Below are 22,424 nucleotides of genomic sequence, written 5' to 3'. Positions count from 1 at the left end.
CATGATGAACGTGGTATAAGTATGGAGACATTAGTAATATTAAACAAGTTATTTTAGCAAAAAGAGTAATATAAATATCATCTTACTTAACACTATACTTCAGTTCTCAAGATGACTTTTTTTTTTACATTTTAAAATTTCTAAAATTGGGGCACATCTTATAATTGGTATCCTCATTTAATTGGCAGTGTTTATTTTTCTTAGTGTGGTAAATAAAATAACAGTTACTAATGTAATTGATAGCATCTTAAAGCCAATGAAATATAGTAATTTTGTTATGATTGGTATATTTCCCCTCTTAAGTATTGCTTTATCCTATCTACAGCCTGGACTAAGCATATTCAAATATACACTTCTATATGTATGCTACATGTATATACAACAAAGCTGCAGTTAACATCATACTTTCCTAGAGTTTTGATGGGCTTATGTTATGAGTAGTCATGATTTACAAATGAGAAAATTTAATAAAGAAAAACTTAAGGACAGGAGTCCCACGTTCAAACCCAAATCTGCCAAGAACTAGAGGCTTTATTTCTTTGTATCTCAATAATTTCATTTGTAATATAATTAAAGGGTGAGATTAGGTGATCATTAAAGCTAATTCCAGATTTTACATGCTATGGGTCCTATGGAATTGTATTACCACTGTTTTATAATGTCACCCCCAACAACTGCAATCATAATATCAATAAAGTATGCTCTAAAGTTAGATTTAATGAAGGATTGGAGTTCACTCTGTTTTGGGCAACTGAAGCAAGCCTTCTAAAACAGAAGTCCCCAACCCCTATTAGGAACCAGGCCACACAGTAGGAGATGAGCAGCAGTTGAGCAAGCAAAGCTGCATCTGTATTTACAGCCACTCTTCATTGCTCACATTACTGCCTGAGCTCTACCTCCTGTCAGATCAGCAGTGGCATTAGATTCTATTAGGAGTGCAAATTCTTTTGTGAATATGTAAGGGGTTTAGGTTGTGTGCTCCTTATGAGAAGCTAATGCCTGATGATCTGAGGTAGAGCTGAGGCAGTGATGCTAGCACGGAGGAGCAATTGCAAATACAGATTAACATTAGCAGAGAGGTTTCACTATGCAGAGACCATAATAAATCAATTGCTTGCAGACTCATATCAAAACCTTATCAGTGAATGGCAAGTGACAATTAAGCTGCATCTGATGGCAGGCTTTAAATCAGAATCTGACACTTATTTCAGTCCTTGCGTGGCATACCCATTATTTTATTTACTGCTTCCACCCACGCCTTTTTCCTGTACTGCACACTTGTCTCAGTCACAGTTTTAGTAAGCCCATAAGCTAACTCTAGCCAAAATGAATGAAAAACAAATGTCACTGGAGAGCTTCTTTGAAAAGGGGGAAGATCCAATGATAAGACAGCAGAAGACTCCAAGACTGCAAACAAAAAGAAAGCTGCATTTAAAAGAAAATACCAAGAGTCCTGCTTTTTACAGGTTGATTGCAACAGGTGATTTACATTCTCTAGACCTACTTTGCATATGTGGTGGAGCCATGAAATTGTATATTCAATGGAGCCATGAAATCTTCAAAACTGCTTCACCACGTAGAGACCAAACACCCTGCACTAAAAGACAAGCCTTTGAAGTTTTTCAAATTAAAAAGAAAAACGTGAACAGGAAGAACAAAAGCAATTATTGATGGCCACCACTTCATCAAATGTGTCTGCACTAAGAGCATCATTCTTAGTGGCTAACCACATCACTAACACTAAGAAGCCTTTTACTATTGGTGAAGAGTTGATCCTGCCCACCACTAAGGACGTTAGTCATGAACTTTTAGGAGATGCTGCAGTTCAAAAGGTGGCATATGTTCCTCTTTTGGCTAGCACCACAACTAGACAAATGAATGAAATAGCTGAGGATATTGAGGCACAAATGTTAGAGAGGATTAATGAGTCACTGTTGCACACAATCCAGGTTGACGAGTCTACCAATGTTGACAACAAGGCAACAATGCTTGTTTTTGTGCGATATATTTCTCAGGAGGATGTGCATGAGAATGTTATGTACACTTTTGTTGCCAACCAATGCCACAGCTACAGGACTATTCAAGTCTTTGAATGATTACTATATTAGTTCATTTTCATGCTGCTGATAAAGACATACCCAAGACTGCGCAATTTACAAAATAAAAGATTTAATGGGCTTACAGTTCCATACAGCTGGGGAGGCCTCACAATTATGGTGGAATGTGAAAGTCATGTCTCACGTGGTGGCAGACAAGATAAGAGCTTGTGCAGAGAAACTCCTGTTTTTAAAACCATCAGAGGTCGTGAGACCCACTCACTGTCACGAGAACAGCACGGGAAAGACCTGCCCCCGTGATTCAATCATCTCCCACTGGGTCCCTCCCACAATATGCAGGAATTATGGAGGCTACAATATGAAATTTTGGTGGGGACACGGAGCCAAACCATATGAATCACATATCAGGAAAGCAGAATTGATCATTTTGCATTGGTATAAGCATGGACAGAGAGGCTGCCATGACTGGATGCCTTTCTAGTTTCACTACTTGGGTCAAAGAGGTTGCTTCTGAATGTGAATCTACACACTGTGTCATCCACTGAGAAATGCTGGCTAGAAAAAAAAAAAAAAGTCACCTGAACTTAATATTTTACAGGATGTGATTGAAATTTTCAATAGCATTAAATTACGTGCCCTTAACTCATATCTTTTTGCACAGCTCTGGGAGGAAATGGATACAGAGCACACACATCTTCTCTTATACACAGAAGTGAGACGGCTTTCTCAAGGTAGATCACTGGCCAGAGAGTTTTGAGTTATGAGACCCACTCCAAAGATTTCTTTTAGAAAAGCACCACTGGCAGCACATTTCAGCGACACAGAATGGGTCACAAAACTTGCTTACTTGTGTGACATATTCAACCTGCTCAATGAACTCAGTCTGTCACTTCAGGGGAGAACAACAGCTGTGTTTGAGTCGGCAGATAAAGTGGCTGCATTCAAAGCCAAACTGGAATTATGGGGCAATGAATGAATATTGGGATTTCTGACATGCTTCAAACATTAGCAGAGATTGTGAAAGAGACCAAGCCAGGGCCTTCTTTCTGCCAGCTGGTGCATGGTCACCTGTCTCAGCTTTCAAAAGAGTTTGTGCGCTACTTCCCAACCACAAAAGACCCCCAGACTGGGAAGGAATGGATCCATCACCCATTTGTGAATAAACCAGGGAATCAGCTTTGTCCATGCTTGAAGATCAACTGCTTGAGATTGCAAATTCTGGTGGCCTTAAAAGTATGTTTGAGGCAACTTCAAATCTCCATACATTCTGGATTAAAGTCAAGGTGGAATATCCTGAGATTACCACAGAAGCACTGAAAAGCTTCTTTCTATTTCCACTATCCTATCTTTGTGAAGCAGGGTTTTCTGCAGTGACAGCAACCAAAATGAGATTATGGAGTAGAGTGGACATAAGCAATACACTTCAGGTGTCACTGTCTTCCATCACCCCCGATGGGACCATCCAGTTGCAGGAAAACAAGCTCAGGGTTTCCACTGATTCTACATTATGATGAGTTATAACAACGTAATAATAGAAATGAAGTGCACGATAAATGTAATGCACTTCAATCATCCCCAAACCACCTCCCGCCCCCAAGTCTGTGGAAAAACTGTCTTCCATGAAGTCCATCCCTGGTGCCAAAAAGGTTGGGGATCACTGTTCTAAAGGAATGGATTAGCACAACTCTTTTTATCAGCATCATCTTGGACATCAGCTCAAGTGCTATCTGTCATCACATTCAGCAATTATTCAATATAATTTGAATGTGAACTCTGTAAGTTTGCAGAAGGAGGGTCTGAAGGACTTACTATTGCCCCAATTGCTCAACTGAGTTAATTTTTACAGAAAATAAGAGAATATCTCACAAAACTTCTGAGATCCAACAGCCATTCATAGAACCCACTAATACATAGGGCCATGAGAAGCTTCACTGGTAAAGTGCATATTTCAACCAACAACAATGCGTTGTGTCCTTACTGCAACTCTTTATTATCCCATCAACAAAAGTTGTTTTTGATTAAGATGAATAGCTGGCAAAGTAAGGGTTCGATGGAAGGGAATCAAGCTAAAGACGAGTTGAGTGTGCTCAAAAGGAATCTGCATGTAGCATGCCAGAGGTGAAGTTTGTACAGGTAATCTCACTCACTCATTTAACACATACTTATTGAGAATCTACTCTCTGACAAGGACCATGCTAAGTTCTTGGGATACAACAGTGAACAAGTCAGATGTGGCCCTGATTTTGAGGACCTACAGTTCAGTAAGGAGGCAGCAATTATGAAGATGATTGTACATGGGACCCAGCCTAGACCTGTGAGTTGGGAGAGCTCCTTGGAGGAGGGAGAGCAAAGTGGATACCTGAGCATCAAGTAGGACCTACCAAGATGAAAATGGTGTAGCAGGTGGAAGTTGTCAGAAGAGGAGAGTTTTAGGAAGAGGAGGCTCTTATGCTGGGAAAACAGCTCTCAATGAGAAAGGACATGAGGATTCAGGAGGTAAAATCAGTGACTCACAGACCATATATTGAGCACCTGCTCTGTGTCTAGTGACATGGTTGCTAGTAGAGATTTTCCTGGCAACACTTTCCCTTCTAGTTTCGATGTATTAGGCATCATTAGGTTCTTTATTTTACATATTTATTTTACAAGATTAATGCTTAAAATGTAAAAGATTTGTCTGACCACACGAGGGAATGTTTAGGGAAAAAACGTATAAAAATAAATAAAATCATAGAAAAGAAAACAAAATTACTCACAGTTCTGCCATATAGAGATAACCACTGTTGGTATTTTAACATATGTAATTCCAGTCCTTAGCTTATGCATGTCTGCTATACTTTGAGTGTTTGATCCCACCAAACCTCATGGTGAAATTTGATCCCCAATATTGGATGTGAGGTCTAATGGGAGGTGTTTGGGTTATGGAGGGAGATCCCTCATGAATAGATTAATGCCCTTGGCTGGAGGTTTGTGAGTGAGTTCTTACTCTATTACTTCCCTGGAGAACTGGCATTAAATAGAGCCTGGCACCTCCCCCTTCTCCATCTTGCTTCCTTTCTCTTCCTGTGATCTCTACACGCTGGCTCCCCTCTGCCTTCCACCATGAGTAGAAGGAGCCTGAGGCCCTCACCAGAAGCTCAGCAGATGCTAGTGCCATGCTTCTTGTACCATCTGCAGAAAATGGGCCAAACAAATCTTTCTTTATAAATTACCCAGACTCAGATATTCCTTTATAACAACACAAAGGGACTAAGACAGTGCCCTTAAAATGATGAGATTATGAACTCTACTTTGTCTTTTCAAAAATGATTTCCAAATATGTATTTACCTAATGACTAGGTAACACATGTACAGAATAATAGGATGCAGAATTCTAAAGAGAAATACAGGGAAATGTTAAGTCTCAATTCTAGCTTGTCCATAAACCACCCATGCCCCTTTCCCAGAGGAAATGACTATTTTAGTTTTTCTTGGCAACTTCTTAATCAGAAGGCTAGACACGAGTTCAGAGATCATCTCCAGATGTTTCTTTGTCAGATGTTGCACTGGGATGCTCCTTCCCTAGGTACCACCTTTAAGGAAGAGCAATTTGTCATTACCAGAAGAAAGAGGTAGAAAATCAGCCTGCTGGGCATGACAATCTAGAGGTGCCACAACATACTCCAGGTTTTTTATTTTATAGAGGAGCATGCTGAGGTACAGAGAGATGATATGGCTTCTTTAAAGTCACACAGCTAGTTTGACTCAAAATAAAAATGACTACAAGATAATAAAAACTAATTTCCCCATTATTTTCCTCAAATTTCTATAGGTAAATTAATGCCCCTATTACTAAGCTGGTGTTAACCAAATAAAGTTTCTATGAGGGATCAAACTGGAGTACATGAACCAGGTAAAATAGTCAACACATTGGAACTTAGGTTATAACTTAGAAAAGGAGTCCAATTTTCAATGAAGGCCAATTTCATTAACCGGTAATTTGACAGATTCTTTGGTTTAATATAGGAATTTATTTTCATTTTAAATTATTCCATACTCATTGTAAAAAATCATTTTTCTGTTGCACAGGCTGGAGTGCTGTGACACGATCTTGGCTTACTGCAACCTCTGCCTCCAAGGCTCAAGCAATCCTCTTGCCTTGGCCTCCCAAAGTGCTGGGATTACAGGCATGACTCACTCAACTTTGCTCCAAACTTTTTTTTAAAAACAAACAAAAATGGACTTTCCTCTTTGCATTATTATAGAAACTGTTCTTTTAGGAGACTTTCTCTAGTTTTTAAAATAACAAAATGACTTTTGCCTATTTGATTGAAAGAGATTTCAAAGACTGGCATGAGTAGAGTGAAGTGGGTATTTTGATACATTGTTGGTGGAACTATAAATTGATTCAGGATTTCTGGATTGCAATGTGTCATAATTACAATAAATAAATTAAATATGCATATACTTTGATTCACAAGTTCAACATCTAGGAATTCATCTTTATCAAATAGTATACACAGATACATGTAAAAGTATTTACTACAGCATGTTTATATTTTTATAACAATCTAACTGCCAAATTTGAGCTGTTAAATTAATTATAGTGTATGCATATAATAGAACACCTAGGAAAGACGAAGTGGAGATATATTCACTGACATGGAAAGTTATTAAAGGTAAGCAATGAGGTTGAAAAATCAGCAGCTTATATAATAGTGCAAGAGGAAAGTCCGTTGGTGATTTTAAAAGAAAGGGTAGCTAGGGTGTTTCAAAGTTCTAAACTATTTTTGCTAAATACAAACCACATTAATGCATTCACTACCAAGGATTAACAACTATGCAAAATGAGAATTCTCAGTAAACCCCAAAGAACATTTATTTGAAGATCACAAGGATGAAGAACCAGCTTAGATTGCAGGGAATTCTTGGGAGATGGTTTCCCTTGAAACATGGCTAACAGCCTTGAGGTATTCTAATAAATGGGATCTAAGGCCTCAGTACTTAGAAAAGAAGACACCTGGTTAATGACATACCTATATGTAAAGTGAGTCATGAGGCAGAATGGTCTTAAAAACTGGATGTGCCTGGGCACATACTATATTAGAAATAAAAATAAGTAAGGTGTCCAAAGAGACTAAGCCGTAGTATGATGAGACCAAATTAGGGATATTTCCCTTAATAACTACTCCTTCTGATGTTATCTACTTGGCAGGATCTTCAATACTTTCTCTTTGACAGGCATTAATTTGATGAATGAGGCAAAATAACAGGGAGGCTACTAGTGAAGAATGACCTTCTTCCCAAATTATTCATAGGTAATTAGGAACAACTATTTTTTTTTTGAAAGATAATCTCCAAAGCAGTGATTCTCAAAGTCAGCTTGCCAATCTGCAGCATTAGCAGATTCTTCGGTCCCATTCCATAAGTACTAAATCAGAAACCCTGGGGGCAGGGCCAGAAATCAGTGTTTTAACAAGCCCTGGTGATTCTGCTGCGTTGTTCTTAGGTATGTTCGTAATTAAATTATTTATGTATCTATTGTCAATAAATACAGGCTTTTTTCTTTTACATATTACAGTTAAGTTTCTTAAGTTTGGAAAATGTAAGATTATAAAAAGATCACAGAAGATTGTTTAAATACATCTTCCTAAAAAGAATATGGTGCTTTAAAAAGAATTCTGAGTTTGCATTTTGAAGTACATGTTTCAGCAAGGGGTGGGGGCCTGTTTTATGTAAAATGAAATTTCTTCTTCCAGATTGAGGATTCCTGCAGTCTTTCACAGATGGAAGCCCTGCATATTTCTGTAGAAATTATGTTTATTCTGAATTTATTTGCCATTTGACTCATCTACCTAGGCTTATCATGACAAAATGTTAATGTTTAACATTTAACAAAATGTTAAAACAAAAATCACTGAAAAGAGATCAAAACCTTTGATGCAAAGCTTTAAATGGAGCATATTATATTATGCACATGTTGAAAACTATATGATTTTCCTAGGAAAAAGTGTTTGAATAGCATCTTGTTAATTTGTTTCTCTGGATAGGCAGAGAAAGTCTTCCTCCAAAATCTTAAGGAAGGTCTATGTACAACTTTTTAAGAAACTACAAAACTTATCCAAAGTGGTTATACCATCTTGCATGCACTCCAGGATTATGAGAATTTAAATTGCTCTACATCTGGCTGGGTGCGGTGGCTCACATCCGTGATTCCAGCACTTTGGGAGGCTGAGGCTGGTGGATCATGGTGTCAGGAGTTTGAGACCAGCCTGGCTGATACAGTGAAACCCCGTCTCTACTAAAAACACAAAAGTTAGCTGGGCGTGGTGGCACGCACCTGCAGTCCCAGCTGCTCAGGAGGCTGAGGGAGAAGAATCACTTGAACTCGGGAGGTGAAGGTTGCAGTGAGCTGAGATTGTGCCACTGCACTCCAGCCTGGGTGACAGAGTGAGACTGTCTCAAAAAAAAAAAAAAAAAAAAATTGCACCACATCCTCACCCACACTTAGCATAGTGATATGGTAGCTTGGTAACCATTAGGTCTCTAGTGGTATCTGATGGTGATTTTAATTTGCATTTTCCTAGTGACTAATGATGTTGATCATCTTTCCATGTGTTTATTTGCCAGTTATATATCTTCTGATCCAGTCATTCTACTCTGTATTACAAGACACAAATGCACATGTACATATAAAGACATGGATCCTTTCTATGGACTGAATTGTGTTGCCTCAAAATTCGTATGTTGAAGCCCTAACCCAATGTGACTGTTTAGAGATAGGGTCTATACAGAGGCAATTAAGGTTAAATGAGATCCTGAGTAGAACCCTGGTACCAAGGGATTAATGTCCTTGTAATAATCAACCCCAGAAAATGCTGTCTTGGTGTCTTTCTCTCCCCCACCCTTCTTATATTTCTCTTTCACCCTCCTTTTCTCCCTCTCTCCTCCTTCCATTCCTCTCCCCTTTCCCTTTCTCTCTACAAGCACACAAAAATGTCATGTGAGCCCACAGTAAGTTGCAGCCTACCTTCAAGTCAGGAAGGGAACCCACCAGAAACTGACCATAACGGCACAATAATCTTGAACTTCCAGGCTCCAGAACTGTGAGAAAATAAATGTCTGTTGTTTAAGCCATCCAGTCTACTGTATTTTGTTATAGCAGCCTGAGCTGACTAATAAAATCCTCATAGCAGCTTTATTTGTAATAGTCAAAAACTGGAAACCACCTAAAGGAATGAAAAAACAAATTGTGGTATATACATACAATGGAATATTATTGAACAATAAAAATAAATGAGCTATTTATATTCACAACAGCATGGTTAAATCTCAAAATAATTGTGCCGAGTGAAACCAGACAAAAAGGAGAGTTGACACTGTATGATGCAATTGGTATTAAATTCTAGAAAATGTAGCTAAATGATGGTGACAGAAAGCAGATCTATGGTTGCTTGGGAAGTGAGTCATGGTGAGGAATGGGAGCAAAAGATGACAAAGTGGCCGGGCGCGGTGGCTGACGCCTGTAATCCCAGCACTTTGGGAGGCTGAGGTGGGCGGATCATGAGGTCAGGAGTTCGAGACCAGCCTGGCTAGCATGGTGGAACCTCGTCTCTACTAAAAATGCCGGGCTTGGTGGTGCGCTCCTGTAGTCCCAGCTACTTGGGAGGCTGAGGCAGGAGAAATGCTCGAACCCAGCAGGTGGAGGTTGTAGTGAGGTGAGATCGCGCCACTGCCCTCTAATACAGCGAGACTTGGTCTCGAAAAAAAAAAAGAAAAGTGACAAAGTGCAGGAGGAAACCTTAGGGAGGGATGAATATGTGTACTAGCTTGATTATGGTGGTGGGTTCATGGGTGCACACATGTCAAAACTTATCAAATTGTATACTTAAAAATTATGCAGTGTATTGTATGTAAATTATATGCAATAAAGCTATCTTTAGAAATTCTGTGGAATCCTGTTGTCACTAGTAATCCCTAATTTTGTGTTAGATTTTACATTTTCTTTTCTCCAGTCTCCGATATAGAAATGGAAAAGAAAATGCTTCATTCAGGAAAGAGTGTTGTGTTGTATGTATGGGACCTTATATGGCTTTGTACCTTTCCTTATGAGAAGCGGGGAAAGGAATCCCTGCCCACTGAAAACCCTCAGCCTTTCCATTGCCACTGGAGGTGAAAAAACAAAAAACAACAGCAAAACCAAAAATCAGAAAGCAAAAAAAACCAAATCAAAGGGCCAAAAAACACGTGACAGCAAAACTCAAAACTGGAAACAGATGATTGCTTGAACCTTTTGTTTTTGCAGCCTCAAGTGTCTCGGTTGGATATCGAGGTAAAGAATGAAAATGTTAAGCCATCTTTCAGTCACATTTGGTAACTGGTGTCAGGAGTACTGTATTACAGAAAAGAAAGCCTCCACAAGCAGACATGCTAAAATCTAGCATAGTAAGGTGTCACCTCGTAAGTCAGGCAAGACTTTGACAGTAAAACAAAGCTGGACACGGAATTTGATGAGAAATTCAAAACCTGCGTCAATTTCACAGAAAATTCGGAAGATAAAATAGAGCTTTATTCATAGCCTAGGTAAAGTTCAGAAATTTATATTGCAGTTTGGCGGTTATGCTGATCCTGTGTTTGGATGGGGTCACAATAGCAGCGAAGGCCAAGGTTTCCTTCAGAAGCTCCTTTGTGGCAAATCACTATGAGACGAAACTCCGTCAAAGTCACCAATTGTTCACTTCATTTCTACTGTGCCACGGAAGCCTGGTTTTGCTTTAAGCGCTAACGTCCTAGGTTTTACGCAATTTTTTTGAGCTACCCAGCTAACAAGTAGCAGAACTGTCAACTCTAAACTACGTCTGATGCGAAAGCTCTGACTCTAAAACTCAATATAGAGGTTTCTTTCTGGAAGACGTCCCCTCAATTCTCCCCTAACTGCGACTCGCATTAACTTCTGCTAGTTCCCAGCTGGAGAGCACAGATTGCACCTGCTCCGAAGCCCAGCGGGTCTCAGCCTCCTCCGCAGCTCAACCTCGGCTGCCTGTGCACGGACATCAGGACCCACCAGGGGTCACTGCAGCTTCAGAGCTATTGTGCCCCTCAGTCCCGGACGCGGCCGACAGCGCTGAGGGCGTGGGATTGGGACCGGCGAACGGTGGGGTCCGAGCAGCACCGTGTCTTCTCCCCAACCAGCCTCCAGGTCTCCCGGGGAAACGGACGCAACGAGCGCTGGACGGCCGCGTGGCTTGGGGGCAGCGTGCGGCTTTGCAGCGTGGACTTGCCGGCACCTCGCCGCTGGGACCACCTCTGCCCCGCCCTCCGCCCCCAGCTGATACCCCGCCCAGAAGGGGCTCCCCTGCCGCGGCCAGTGCTGGACTGGGGGCGGTCCGCTTCGTTCCAGGGCATTTTGCAGACGCCTGGGCCGGGCTCATATGCACCTGGGCTGCTCCCGCCCGGGGCACCACCCCTCGCGCGGCCAAGAGAACTTTCCCCGGAGCCTCCGCGGCCTGGCGCGCTCAGGGAACACCCCCCGCCCGCCGCGTTCCCAGCAGGGGCGTCGCTCCTCCGCCCACAGGTCCCCGCCTCTCCGCTTTGCTGAATGTCTTGAAGAAGCCGCGCTCCGCCGCCGCCGCAGGCATTCCCGGAGGGAGAGCTTGAACTTGGCTACACAAGGCCACCCGTAATCGGCTCGGGGGTCCCCGGACGGGAACCACACCCCGCGACAAGCTGATCTACCCTCGCTGGTCTGGGTAAGGAGCCCGCTGCCCTTTCCGCCCCTCTTCCGGCTCCTCAGCGCCCGCGGCTGGGGATAGGGTAGCAGACGGAGCGACAACCCTCGCCTGTTCCCCTGCGCCCGTGGTCGTGCCGTCGTGGGTGCTCCTGACACAAAAGAAAAGCCCAGCGCTCCATACTCGGCGGACCTGACCCGGGGCTGCGGGGCGGGGTCGCGGCTGGAAGTGCGCGCCCGCCGGGGACTCCGCAGGCCGATCGGAGGCCGGGACGTCGGGGCCGCGCTCAAATCCGTGCGGCAGGAGGGAGCCGCAGCGCTTCCACGGGCTTCCAAGGCCGAGGAGGTCCTCGAATTCCCGTCCCTCCCTTTTCTGGTCTCTTGCCCCCACTGCCCGGAGACTTTTGTCGTCGCCAGGACTGCGGGAGGGGCCCCGCCCCCCCGCCTTCGGAGGAGCCCGAGCCTCAGGATGCGCGGGGACGCGCCGCAGCCCTCCGCGCCCAGTTCCGCAGGCGCTGCCCCGGCGGCTCCCGGGCGCTGACTCTCCCGGGCTTTTCCGCCTTCTCGCTCCTGCCCTGCTGGGCGGCCCGGCGGCCCGTCCCTGGACCCCGCCGGGAGCTGCTCCTCTCGCTCTCGCCCAGGCGCGGCGGACAATAAATTAATGCATCGCGCTTGAGTGGAGGGGGCGGCTGGGCGCCTTAGTGGCAGCTTTCTTGCTTGATTGGAGACGGCCACAACCGACATGGGCTGTTTCTGCGCTGTTCCGGAAGAATTTTACTGCGAAGTTTTGCTCCTGGATGAGTCCAAGTTAACCCTTACCACCCAGCAGCAGGGCATCAAGGTGGGTGCGGCCGGGAGCGCGTTCCGGGGGTTGGCGGCAGGGCGGGTGCGGGGGTCCATCGCTTTGTCTGAGGGCTGTCACCGGTGGGTCGAGGGCGGCGGCCGCGGCTCTGAGCGGTGGGGAGGGGAGGCCGCTGTCCTCTGCGCACACCGAGAGGGCGGACGTGCCAGGGTGAGTTAACTTTGAGTTTCTTCATAAAGCAAAGTTGAGTTTGACGTTTCAAAGGTTACTTAGCACACCGACTCCCAGCAGCACCCCAAAACTCTTCCCCAAACCGGTTTTCTCCAAAAGCCTCTGGGTCCCCCGCAGCTCTCAAAGAGGGACAGAATGGGTTATACCGGCTCTTCCCACCACAGTGTGGAAGGCATGGTTTCCCTCCGCTTTGTTGAAGGCGTTTTCCTTGACAGTGTGATTAGGAAAGTGAACTAGTTCACTCCGTGAAACACATTAATGGGTCATTGTGATTGTTTTGCGTGGGTTTGTAGTTGGGTAATGCTACGTTTGGACGGAAAGTATTTTCCCTTTCTACAGCGACCTGGGTTTATCCTCACGTTTAAGTAAACATCTCTCGAAGCGACCCGTAATAACTTTGCTCCTGATTGTGGGTCATTAAAATGCAATCGCTACATTAACCTGGAGAACCCAAACAAAAAGGCAGCCAAGCTCGCAGAGATCCTCTTCCTTATGTTTGATGAGAAGGTACTTGTGTTTGTACTGACAACCTGACCGTTGCGCCTGCGTGCTTGTTTTGCCCTCGCAACAATGTTAACTACCTAAAGGAGGTGTAAATCCGGAGCGTTTTGTTGTTTTGTTTACCTTTCTCTTTCAGTTTTAAATCACTAAGGCGTTTTAGATGAGGCAGCAGCTGAGTCTGGCGAAGGGAAACCGCCCCCCGCTCTGATAGAGCTGGCTTTCTGAGAAATCGAGTTCAGGCTGCCAAGTATCTTCTCTTAGTCTCTTCATGTCAGAAGTTAATCATACTGGGGTAGGCCCTGGGCATTTCCTTTTATGAATCAGTTTTTACATAGTTTTATGCACACTAGGATAACTATTCCTGGCTAAAAGTTTCAGCGTTGGTGTTGCCATTCTTAAGTGTACAGAATTCCAATTTCATAGGTGTAATTCTTTTGCAGGAGAAAGGAGCAAAAATAATCAGTTAAAGCTACAGGATTGTTAACCCTTTCCTTTAGGGGGTTGTTTTGAATATTGTTTCCCCAGTAATTATAATGAGCAAAATTCAGTTCTGTTCTCAAATGGTATTTCCTTTCAAGACCAATAAAATAGACTCTTTTGGGGGAGGGTGTACATTTTGTATTTTTAACTTTTCTTTATGTTCCAAAATATTTCTCCTCTCACCCGCCCAATGAAATCAGGAAAATATTATAACTTACAAGATGAGGTAACATTCTTTGGTGTACTGTATGAATAAAATAGGCAAAAATCACAAAAACATTCTAAATTCTAGATAATATATAGATTCTTTATGGTGTTGAGGTAGAAACAGTTAGAAAAAGGTAACTGATGATCAGATACCAAGACAACAAGGAAATCTTTTTGAAGTGCAAAGTCTAAATTATCTGGAGTCTAAAGTCATCTGGAATGTGAGCTTCCTGTTTAATCATGAAAGTCATGCCTGTCAGCTGTAGAGCATGTACATTATTCTGTCAAGAGAGCAGCCAAGACTTGGGATCAAATGGAATAATTTTGTCAAGGAAACATGAATCAAAAATCCTGATCCATAATTATTTTTTATAATCCAATGGTGCTTACTTACCTTGTTTTACAAATAGGCTGAAAATTGGTGAGTGATTCAGAGGCAACAGCAACTATGTAATACTGTTATTTTGGATATGGGCTATATAACTAAACATTTTTTAAGCAGGCTTTTGTTGGAAATAATCGTTTAACAACAGGCTTGGCCTCTGTCCTTGTCACAAAAGCATGCCACAATTATTTTGATGGCCGTGTGTAACACAGATGTCTGCTAAAGCTAACCACATTATCTTCTATGCTACCTTAAAAGTGTATGTGTTAAACACCTACCTACCCTTGGCATGTACTAAATTAAATATATTTGCACATTTATAAGTGGTGTGTATGAAAAAAGATCTTGCATGTAGATGGTATTCAAACATTGAATGAACATGTGTATATTCTGTACATACTTGACATTTTTAAAAACTTTTTCCTAACCTTCAGGTATTACGGTGCATAGGTACAACTGATGTATATTGCATTAATTACATAAAATTAACTCCAACTTTAGCTTGTAAATGAAAAAGTAAACAGTTACTTCAAAGTTAATAGCTAATAGCTACCATTATGATGTTTTTCCTTGAGATAGTATAGTTGGTAATTTTGATTACCACTAATTAAAGTCAAAATTAAGCAGGCAACATCAATTAGCCTACTTTTCTCTGAAATTAACTAGAAAAATCTCTATTTTTCAAAAGCATTTCCTAACATTTATTTTGTGATTACCCTTTTTCCTATTCTATCTTAGATGAAGACGGCTAATTTTACGTTAAAATTATGCACACATTTCATTTCTTAGTAGAAATAATTTTACTGATTCCTAAATGATTAGTTGAGAATTTACTTATATTACTGTTAAAATAATGCACTGTGAATTAGAAAAGATTAATTATAACAAGTTAAGGTGGAAGAAGTATGAGAGAATCTTGGTAAACATTTTCTCTGTGTGTCATTTTGAAAAACATTCTTTGGATTTGTTTAAGCACCAAATTACAAATAGAAAAGTTAGTTTTGAAGTGATTTTTCTACAACTTAGATAAGTTTTTCATCGATGTTAGAAGAAAAATTAATGTGTCATCATGAAAAGTGTTTCAGCCTGAAGATAACAGTTACTCATCTTATATGGTAGGATGAATATCATTTAAATGGAAAATAATTTTATTTCCATTTAAATGGAAAATAATTTTATTTCCATTTAAATGGAAAATAATTTTATTTCCATTTAATTTCCATTTAAATGGAAAATAATTTTCTTTTAAAAAAATACCAGAAAAATAAAACACAGTATCTTTGTATTTGCCTTTTTTACTTGCTTTAGGGACAACCTCACCTTGATAGCAGAAAGTCTTATTCATGCAGTTCACAGTTTGAACCTTATCCGAGATTTAAAAACTCCATTTTATATAAGCTGAAAGCTATTGGTTGTGTGTTGAGCCCTATAATAGGTTTTAGCTGTTTGTCTTTTGCTGCTATCTCTGTTGTTTATTCAAGTAAGGATTTCTGCTATGGTTGGTCTCTGTTGTTAGAGTAATGTTTGTTCTGGGAAACTTTTGTTGTGTCCTTTCTAGTTCTCTGTGCTGAGGGAGGTAGATAACGTTCTTTTTGTTCTCTTAGCAAAACTTGAATGTGGCTCAGACTACTTTTCTAGGTTTTCATTTGGTTAGCAAAACATTTTCAGGAAAACAAAAGTCACAAGATTTGATTATAAATTTAATTCTCAATATTGCTGCTACAAATATGAAATAGATTAGTATTTTCGTTTTGGCAAGATTTTAGTCCTCTGAGTAGTGTGATGAATGTTTAGGTGCTCATTTTTCCCTATGAGTATTGACTAAACTAATGAAACCAATATGACAGTAAGATGAAGATTCCATTAACTTCTGTTAAATGGCTTTGTTAAGGTATACCATACATTTCGCCCAGTTAAAGTGTATAGTTCATCCATTAACTACTAAATAATGTTACTTCCCAATCATCCTGAGATTCGTGAGAGAATACTGTGAGTTTCCATGCTTTGATCGGAAATTTCGTAATAAGCTAGAAAAACAATCATAAGGCAAGGGCTTAAATTCTGTGCATCTCACTTACCAAAAATTACAATTTTCATTCACTTTGGACTAATGAATAAAATATCTCAGAAGATTGGGAAAAAAATGAAAAGCAATTATGTTAAGTTTATAAGTGAATACTCATATCTTTTGGCGTAAGATGAACTGTGTATAAATAGCCCCTCAATTTTATAAGAAGTTATTTTTTGAAAAAAAAATTAAAAATACCTTTATCATCCATGACTTGAATGTGATTTAATAACTGTTTAAGGGGGAAAGCATTGTTACCTCCAACAGCTTATGGCTGTCCCTCCCTAGGTGCTTCTGCTATTCTTGGTTCATAGTGAACTATACTTTTTGCAGTCCAGTTACTGTGTGTGTTCTTGAATTCTATATTGGTAAGCTTGAACTACCTTGAACTGCCTGTGGGAGTTTATCCTGTCTCTTGTAGGATACTTAGCAGCATTCCCTGCCTCCTCTCACCAGATGTGTGGCACCTCTTTTCCAATGATGACAACCAAAAATGTCCCCACATGTTGCCAGATGTTCCCTGATGGGCATAATCACCCTCTGTTGAGAACCACTGTCAGAGGATAGCAGCTTTCTTTGTTCTTACGTCTTTGGTGCACAGGTTCAACATTGAATGTAGGGTAACTTTTAGATGCCTTCTATTTTTTCTTTTTCCCCCCTCTTTTGGAATGGTGAGTTGTTTACCTCATATTCAGTGAAAACAATATGGTATCTTTATCTTGCTTCATATTCAAGTATCTTTACACTTACTTCATATCTTTATACACAGAACAATACCTGCAGTGATTAAAAGCATAGGCTATGAAGTCAGATTACCTAGGTTTAAGTTTTGGCGCTGCTAATTACTTACTAGGTGTGTCTTTTCTGAGTTTCAGTTTCTCTGTAAAATGAAGAGAAATGATATATGGTATTCACCTTCTACATTCATGCTGTCTTGCACATGAAAAGGACCCAGGAAATTTTAACTTTATTCCACCTTTCCTCCTCTTCTCTTCTTGTTGTAGTGGCTCATTCCTTCCTAGAGATAAGGTCCGAACTTCATTGTTTGACTTAGCACTCTACCTGATCTAGCCTTGCCAGTCCAAGTGACTTGCCCTCTAGGTATGTAGAAACTGCTCACAGTTTCCCAAATATTGCAGATTGTTTTGAGACTTTATGCATGAGATTCCTGCTGATTAGTTTACCCTTTTGTCTTTCCCTAAACACATCCTTATCTGAACCATCCTTGAATCAAGTGTCCCATGTGCTAGGCAGCCTTCACTTCTGCCTGACCAAGCAGAGGTAGGTGCCTGTTTGTGCCTCACACATCCCTGTTACAGCATCTGTCACATTGCATGCATTATTTCTGGACACATCTGTCTCCTCCAGAAGCCGTGAGCCCCTGCCTGTGATCCCCGGGAGTCAGAGCTGTATAGTTCATGTAGTAGATGCTTATTAACTATAATTTGGTAGAAGAATGAGTGGAGTGTTACAGCTGAAATAGGCTATATTGAAAATCTTCTAGATAATGGGGTTCCTTTGCCGTTTTATTTTTACTAGAAAAGACCCTAGAATAAAGTGAATCTCACTGTGAAAAATCTGTTGCCAAGATACTCTAATTTTTATATTGATAATGGGTAGAAAATGAGATGGTGCAGTGGACTGAATGCATGCAGTACAGTGAAAAGCTGACTATCAGCTATTTCAGAAAACATGAATCACACCATTTTTGTATTTTGTAAGTACCAAGTCTTTCTCTTTTAAATTTAGTGCTCCCCTTCCAACCTGAGTCTTTTGGAAGAAGAGCATATTTCCCGAATGGAAAATAGATCCTCACACTTCAGTGACTTTTCTTCCTTGTCTCCTATTCTTGAAACTGTCTGAGAACCGTGTTGGTTGGTTTGACAGTGGGGGTTTATGCTATTGTGAACCAGTACTGTAATTTTTAATCTTACTGAAACACCTGTCTTACTCTTGAAGTTGTATAAACCTAATCTGACACTGCTCTAAGGCATAGTGGAAAAGATGACGTAAATACTTTAAATACTGAGTTTTTATGAAAAAATTATATTTTTCATTCTGATGCAAAGTGCATTTGTCTGCAGGCCTGTTGTAAACATGACAAGTCAGAGATCAAACTGGCTTCATCTATGGCTCCTGCCTCTCTGAGATTGACTGCTTTGGTTCAGCTTTATCTCTGACAATTTTAGTCACATCTGAAGCTCCTGCATATTGCTCTTGGTCATCCTGCTTTGGGTTGTGATGACTAACGACCATTTGTTTCTGCACCATAAGTTTTGTTTCCACGTTTCATATGTTAAGATTAAACAGGCACCTGTTATCACATGTCCTGGGCATAGACTCAGTGTGCTAAATTCAGGAACCAGTCAGTTTACTTTGTGACTCAAAAACTTTGTAAGTACAATTTAGAGTGTCTATACCATTCTAAAAAATGTGGATTGTATTCCTGTGTCCTCTGAGCCATGCATGTATTTGCTGTGTTCTTTTTTAAGTGAAATAGTCATTATTTCTTAATGCTGCCTATTGTTAATCCCTTTCTCTATAACTACACACTGTTGCAAAGAGATTCATCAAGGACTGGAATAGTTCCTCAGGAGGCTGTCCTAATAATCGCTGAAGACACAAAGGGCCCTGCTGCCCTTCCAAAATGTATGAGAAGTTTGTTTTCCAGCACAGGATATTGACATGCCAAGAGGAAGTTAGAACAAGAGAGATGGGACAGGCAAGGAAAACGGAGAAGTGCTGAGTGATAGCTCACACAGAAAATAACCAAAAGGTCAGATGGCAAAGGAGGAATCGGTGGACCGAGACTGCAGAGGGAACCACGTGCTGCAGTGTATTGTTTAGGGACACCTTCGGAGCCCTCGGGAAAGGGCATTTAGTAATGCAGAGTCCTCAGTTGGGGGGGGGGGGGGACGGTGTTTCAGAGGTTGGTTAGAAAGTGCTTTGTTTAGAGAACAGTGGCGTGGATGAGTGAGGGTCAGGTTGTTGAGCTAGCCCACAGAGACCATTTGAGTTGTTAAATCACTCAGGTCCCACCTTGAGCTTCATCAGACCTGTGTTTGAGAAACAGGCTTGGAACCTCTGCTGCCTTAATTGTGACTTGTCAAAAACTGGTTTTTCTCTGCCATCCTCACTGCTCCTCACTTAGTTTGGCCCTTCCACCTGGACCAGCCTCTTAATAGGAGTGCTGTATGGTCACCATCAGTCTTTCCCCTCCCTGCTCCCTGTCCTGTGTTCAATCAAATCCTGGTCTGCCTCATAGTTACTGGCTTTGTGATTGGACAAGTGATTTTTCTTTTGCTAGCCCCAGTTTCCTCATCTGTAAGCTGAGGGGCATGATATCTGCCCCATAGGATGACTGTGAGAATTTGAGAAAAGAATTTTAGGTACGTTGGACAAAAGGTGCTCAATAAATGATAGCTATTAGTATGTATGATATATTATTTATGAATACATTTATTTCTGAATTTCAGTTTGGGATATCTAATGTCTGCCACCCCTGCCTAAGGTGGCACAGGTTCTCTGAGGGGTATGAGTGGTTGTTAGAAGTGGGAGAGCAGTGGTGGTTTGATATTCATAGATATTTGTCAGATCTGTCTGTAGGAGAAATAGTATCATGTTCCAGTTGTGCATCTACTCACATTGCCTCAACCACCACTAGAATGCTGAAACCCCACATCTGTACCTGTAGTCCCAGCTTCCTTATTTTCTGGATTCTGATCGCTTACTAGATTCTGCACTAGATGCCTAAGCCTGCCATCACTACCCTTCTCTAGATCTGCTTATCTTCCTGTGCTTCCGAGTTTGATGAATGATCTCACACTCTATCAGTAAAGATGCTTTGGTCACCAGTTATGGATATCCCACTGCAAACTGCTTGAACATGAGGAAATTTATTAGCTTACCTCTCAGGGAATCCAGGGGCAAGGAAAGGAGGTTCAGGGTAGGTCAGTGACATCAAGGTCCCAGTTTCTCTCATTTCATCCTTGCTCTGCCATCTTGGAGTCAGTGCCATCCTCAGGCTGTAGCAATGGCCAAATTCTAGAGATGAGGAGGTGATATTTGTATATGGTAATATGTAGGACAGTAATAGAGGCAGTCTTTTCTTGGACAAAGGCTTTCTCCTGAAGTCCTCCAGCAGACTTCCCTTGAGTCTTTTAGCTAGAATGAGTCTCATGGCCATTCTTGGGCTATAAGGGCAATGGGATCACCTGTAGAATAAAGGGTCTTTCCTGAAGCTGGGTGGGAGTGGAGTCAGTTTCCCTGAGGCCAGTGGCTACATGGGGGAGGGGCTCAGGAAGAAAGGAGGAGAGTTGTGGGTGCTATTGCCACCATCAGTGTCCCCTCTACCTCTTGGGTCAGGATCCTTAAGTTTCCACATCCTTCCAGGTCTTGGAATTCCCACCTCCTAAACATCTTCCAAATTGTTTATTTTCCCCGTTTTCATTGCTGCTGCATGAATTCAGGCCCTTCTTAATTTTCAACTGGACAATTTGCAGGGCCTCATAATCCCTGCAAGGCCCCTGCCTCCCGCATTAACCACCTACATCTAGAGTGGTCTTTTTTGCCTCCTGCCTAGAATACTTTAATGTCTAGTCAGCCTCTGTGCTTGGGTTAAATTCCTAGCTGGGGGTGGCAGTAACCTCCTTTCTATTCTTTCTCCCACCATTTCCTCATAACTGTCTGATACTCTAGGCAGACGGAGCTGCTTCCTAGTCTCTGAATTCTCCACATTCCTTCTCACCTTTTCCTCTGTGTAGAAAGCCCCACCCACCTCCTTTTGTTTGAGTGAAATATCAGCCCTCATTAAGCAGAGTTCTGCCTAGGTTTCACTTTTCTTTTTTGAAGACTTCTCCTTGGTGGGGAGCTGGAGAGACCCTCTTCTGACCCTAATCCAGACTGCATTTCATTGCAGTACTTTCTGTACTTCTTGCCCACCTCGACCTGGGAGGAATACAGTGAGGTGAAGAGGGCACAGGCTTTTGTTGTAGATAAATCTGGCTTTGAGTCTCCCTCCTGTTGGTTAGTGCTGTGAACATGGCCAAATCACCCTCTTTGAGTTGGCTTTCTCATCAGTAATAAGGATAAGGCTCTCCACCTTATCCTGGGATGCTATACATGAAACCCTTAGCTCCTTTCCTGGTGAGTGGTAGCAGCTGTTATTAGGGATGGAAAGCCTTGAGGGAGAGAACTAGGTCTTTTTTATGGGATTCCCAGTCAAACCTAGTTCCTAAGGAGTAGTAGGCATCAGTGAATAAGTGTTGAATTAATCTGAATAAGAAAAAGTACCTTCATGTTGACATAAGCTAATTAATCTGAGAAAGAGAAGGCATCCCTCTCCTTTCCTTTTTCTAGGTGTTCTAGGTATACCTGCTTGACTCAATTTCTTAATTTTTAAAAACTTCTATACTGTACAATTTACCCATTTAAACTGTCCAATTCAGTGGTTTTTCCTATGTTTACGGAATTGTGCAACCATCACCACAATCAATTTTATAAGATTTTCATCCCTGAAGAAAGAAACTGCAAACCACTCTCCATTTCCTTCCAACCTTCCATCCCCCACCCCCACCACTGTGTAACCACTAATCTTTCTGTTGCTATAGTTTTGTGTATTCTGGACATTTCATATAAAAGGGTTCATATGATATATAGTCTTTTGCGACTGTTTTCCTTCACTTGAAATAATGTTGTCAAGATTCATTCACAATGTAGCACGTATCAGTACTTTGTCACTTTATTGCTGAATAATATTCCATTATATGGATGTACTATATTTATTTCATCAGTTGATGGTCTTTTGGGTTCTTTACACTGTTTGGCTATTAAAAATAATGCTATGAAGAATCATGTACAAGTTTTTGTATAGACATATGTTCTCATTTAATTTAATTTAATAATGCTTTTTTTTTTTTGAGATGGAGTCTCACTCTGTCGCCCAGGCTGGAGTGCAGTGGCCGGATCTCAGCTCACTGCAAGCTCGC

The 22,424-nt window shown here is 41.4% G+C and overlaps 1 protein-coding gene and 1 pseudogene across 2 annotated transcripts in view; one reads left to right on the top strand and one right to left on the bottom strand.

The window, feature by feature from the left end:
* Positions 1-10,587: 10,587 nt before the first annotated feature.
* On the bottom strand, positions 10,588-12,342 carry LOC105523469 (annotated as a pseudogene). The gene has a single exon (XR_001003613.1). The product of XR_001003613.1 is annotated as an uncharacterized LOC105523469 (transcript).
* Positions 12,047-22,424, top strand: part of EPB41L4A (erythrocyte membrane protein band 4.1 like 4A) — a 256,390-nt gene continuing 246,012 nt past the window's right edge. The window contains exon 1 of the mRNA XM_011958280.1: positions 12,047-12,604. Within this exon, the coding sequence (XP_011813670.1) occupies positions 12,506-12,604 (99 nt within the window). The 5' untranslated portion in view covers positions 12,047-12,505. The remainder of the gene's footprint in view (positions 12,605-22,424) is intronic.

The sequence above is a fragment of the Colobus angolensis genome, unplaced genomic scaffold (genome assembly GCF_000951035.1).
Source record: "Colobus angolensis palliatus isolate OR3802 unplaced genomic scaffold, Cang.pa_1.0 Scaffold465, whole genome shotgun sequence".
NCBI classification, from domain to species: domain Eukaryota; kingdom Metazoa; phylum Chordata; class Mammalia; order Primates; family Cercopithecidae; genus Colobus; species Colobus angolensis.
The sequence above is the reverse complement of the archived record's forward strand: the minus strand, read 5'-3'. Positions and strand labels throughout refer to the sequence as shown.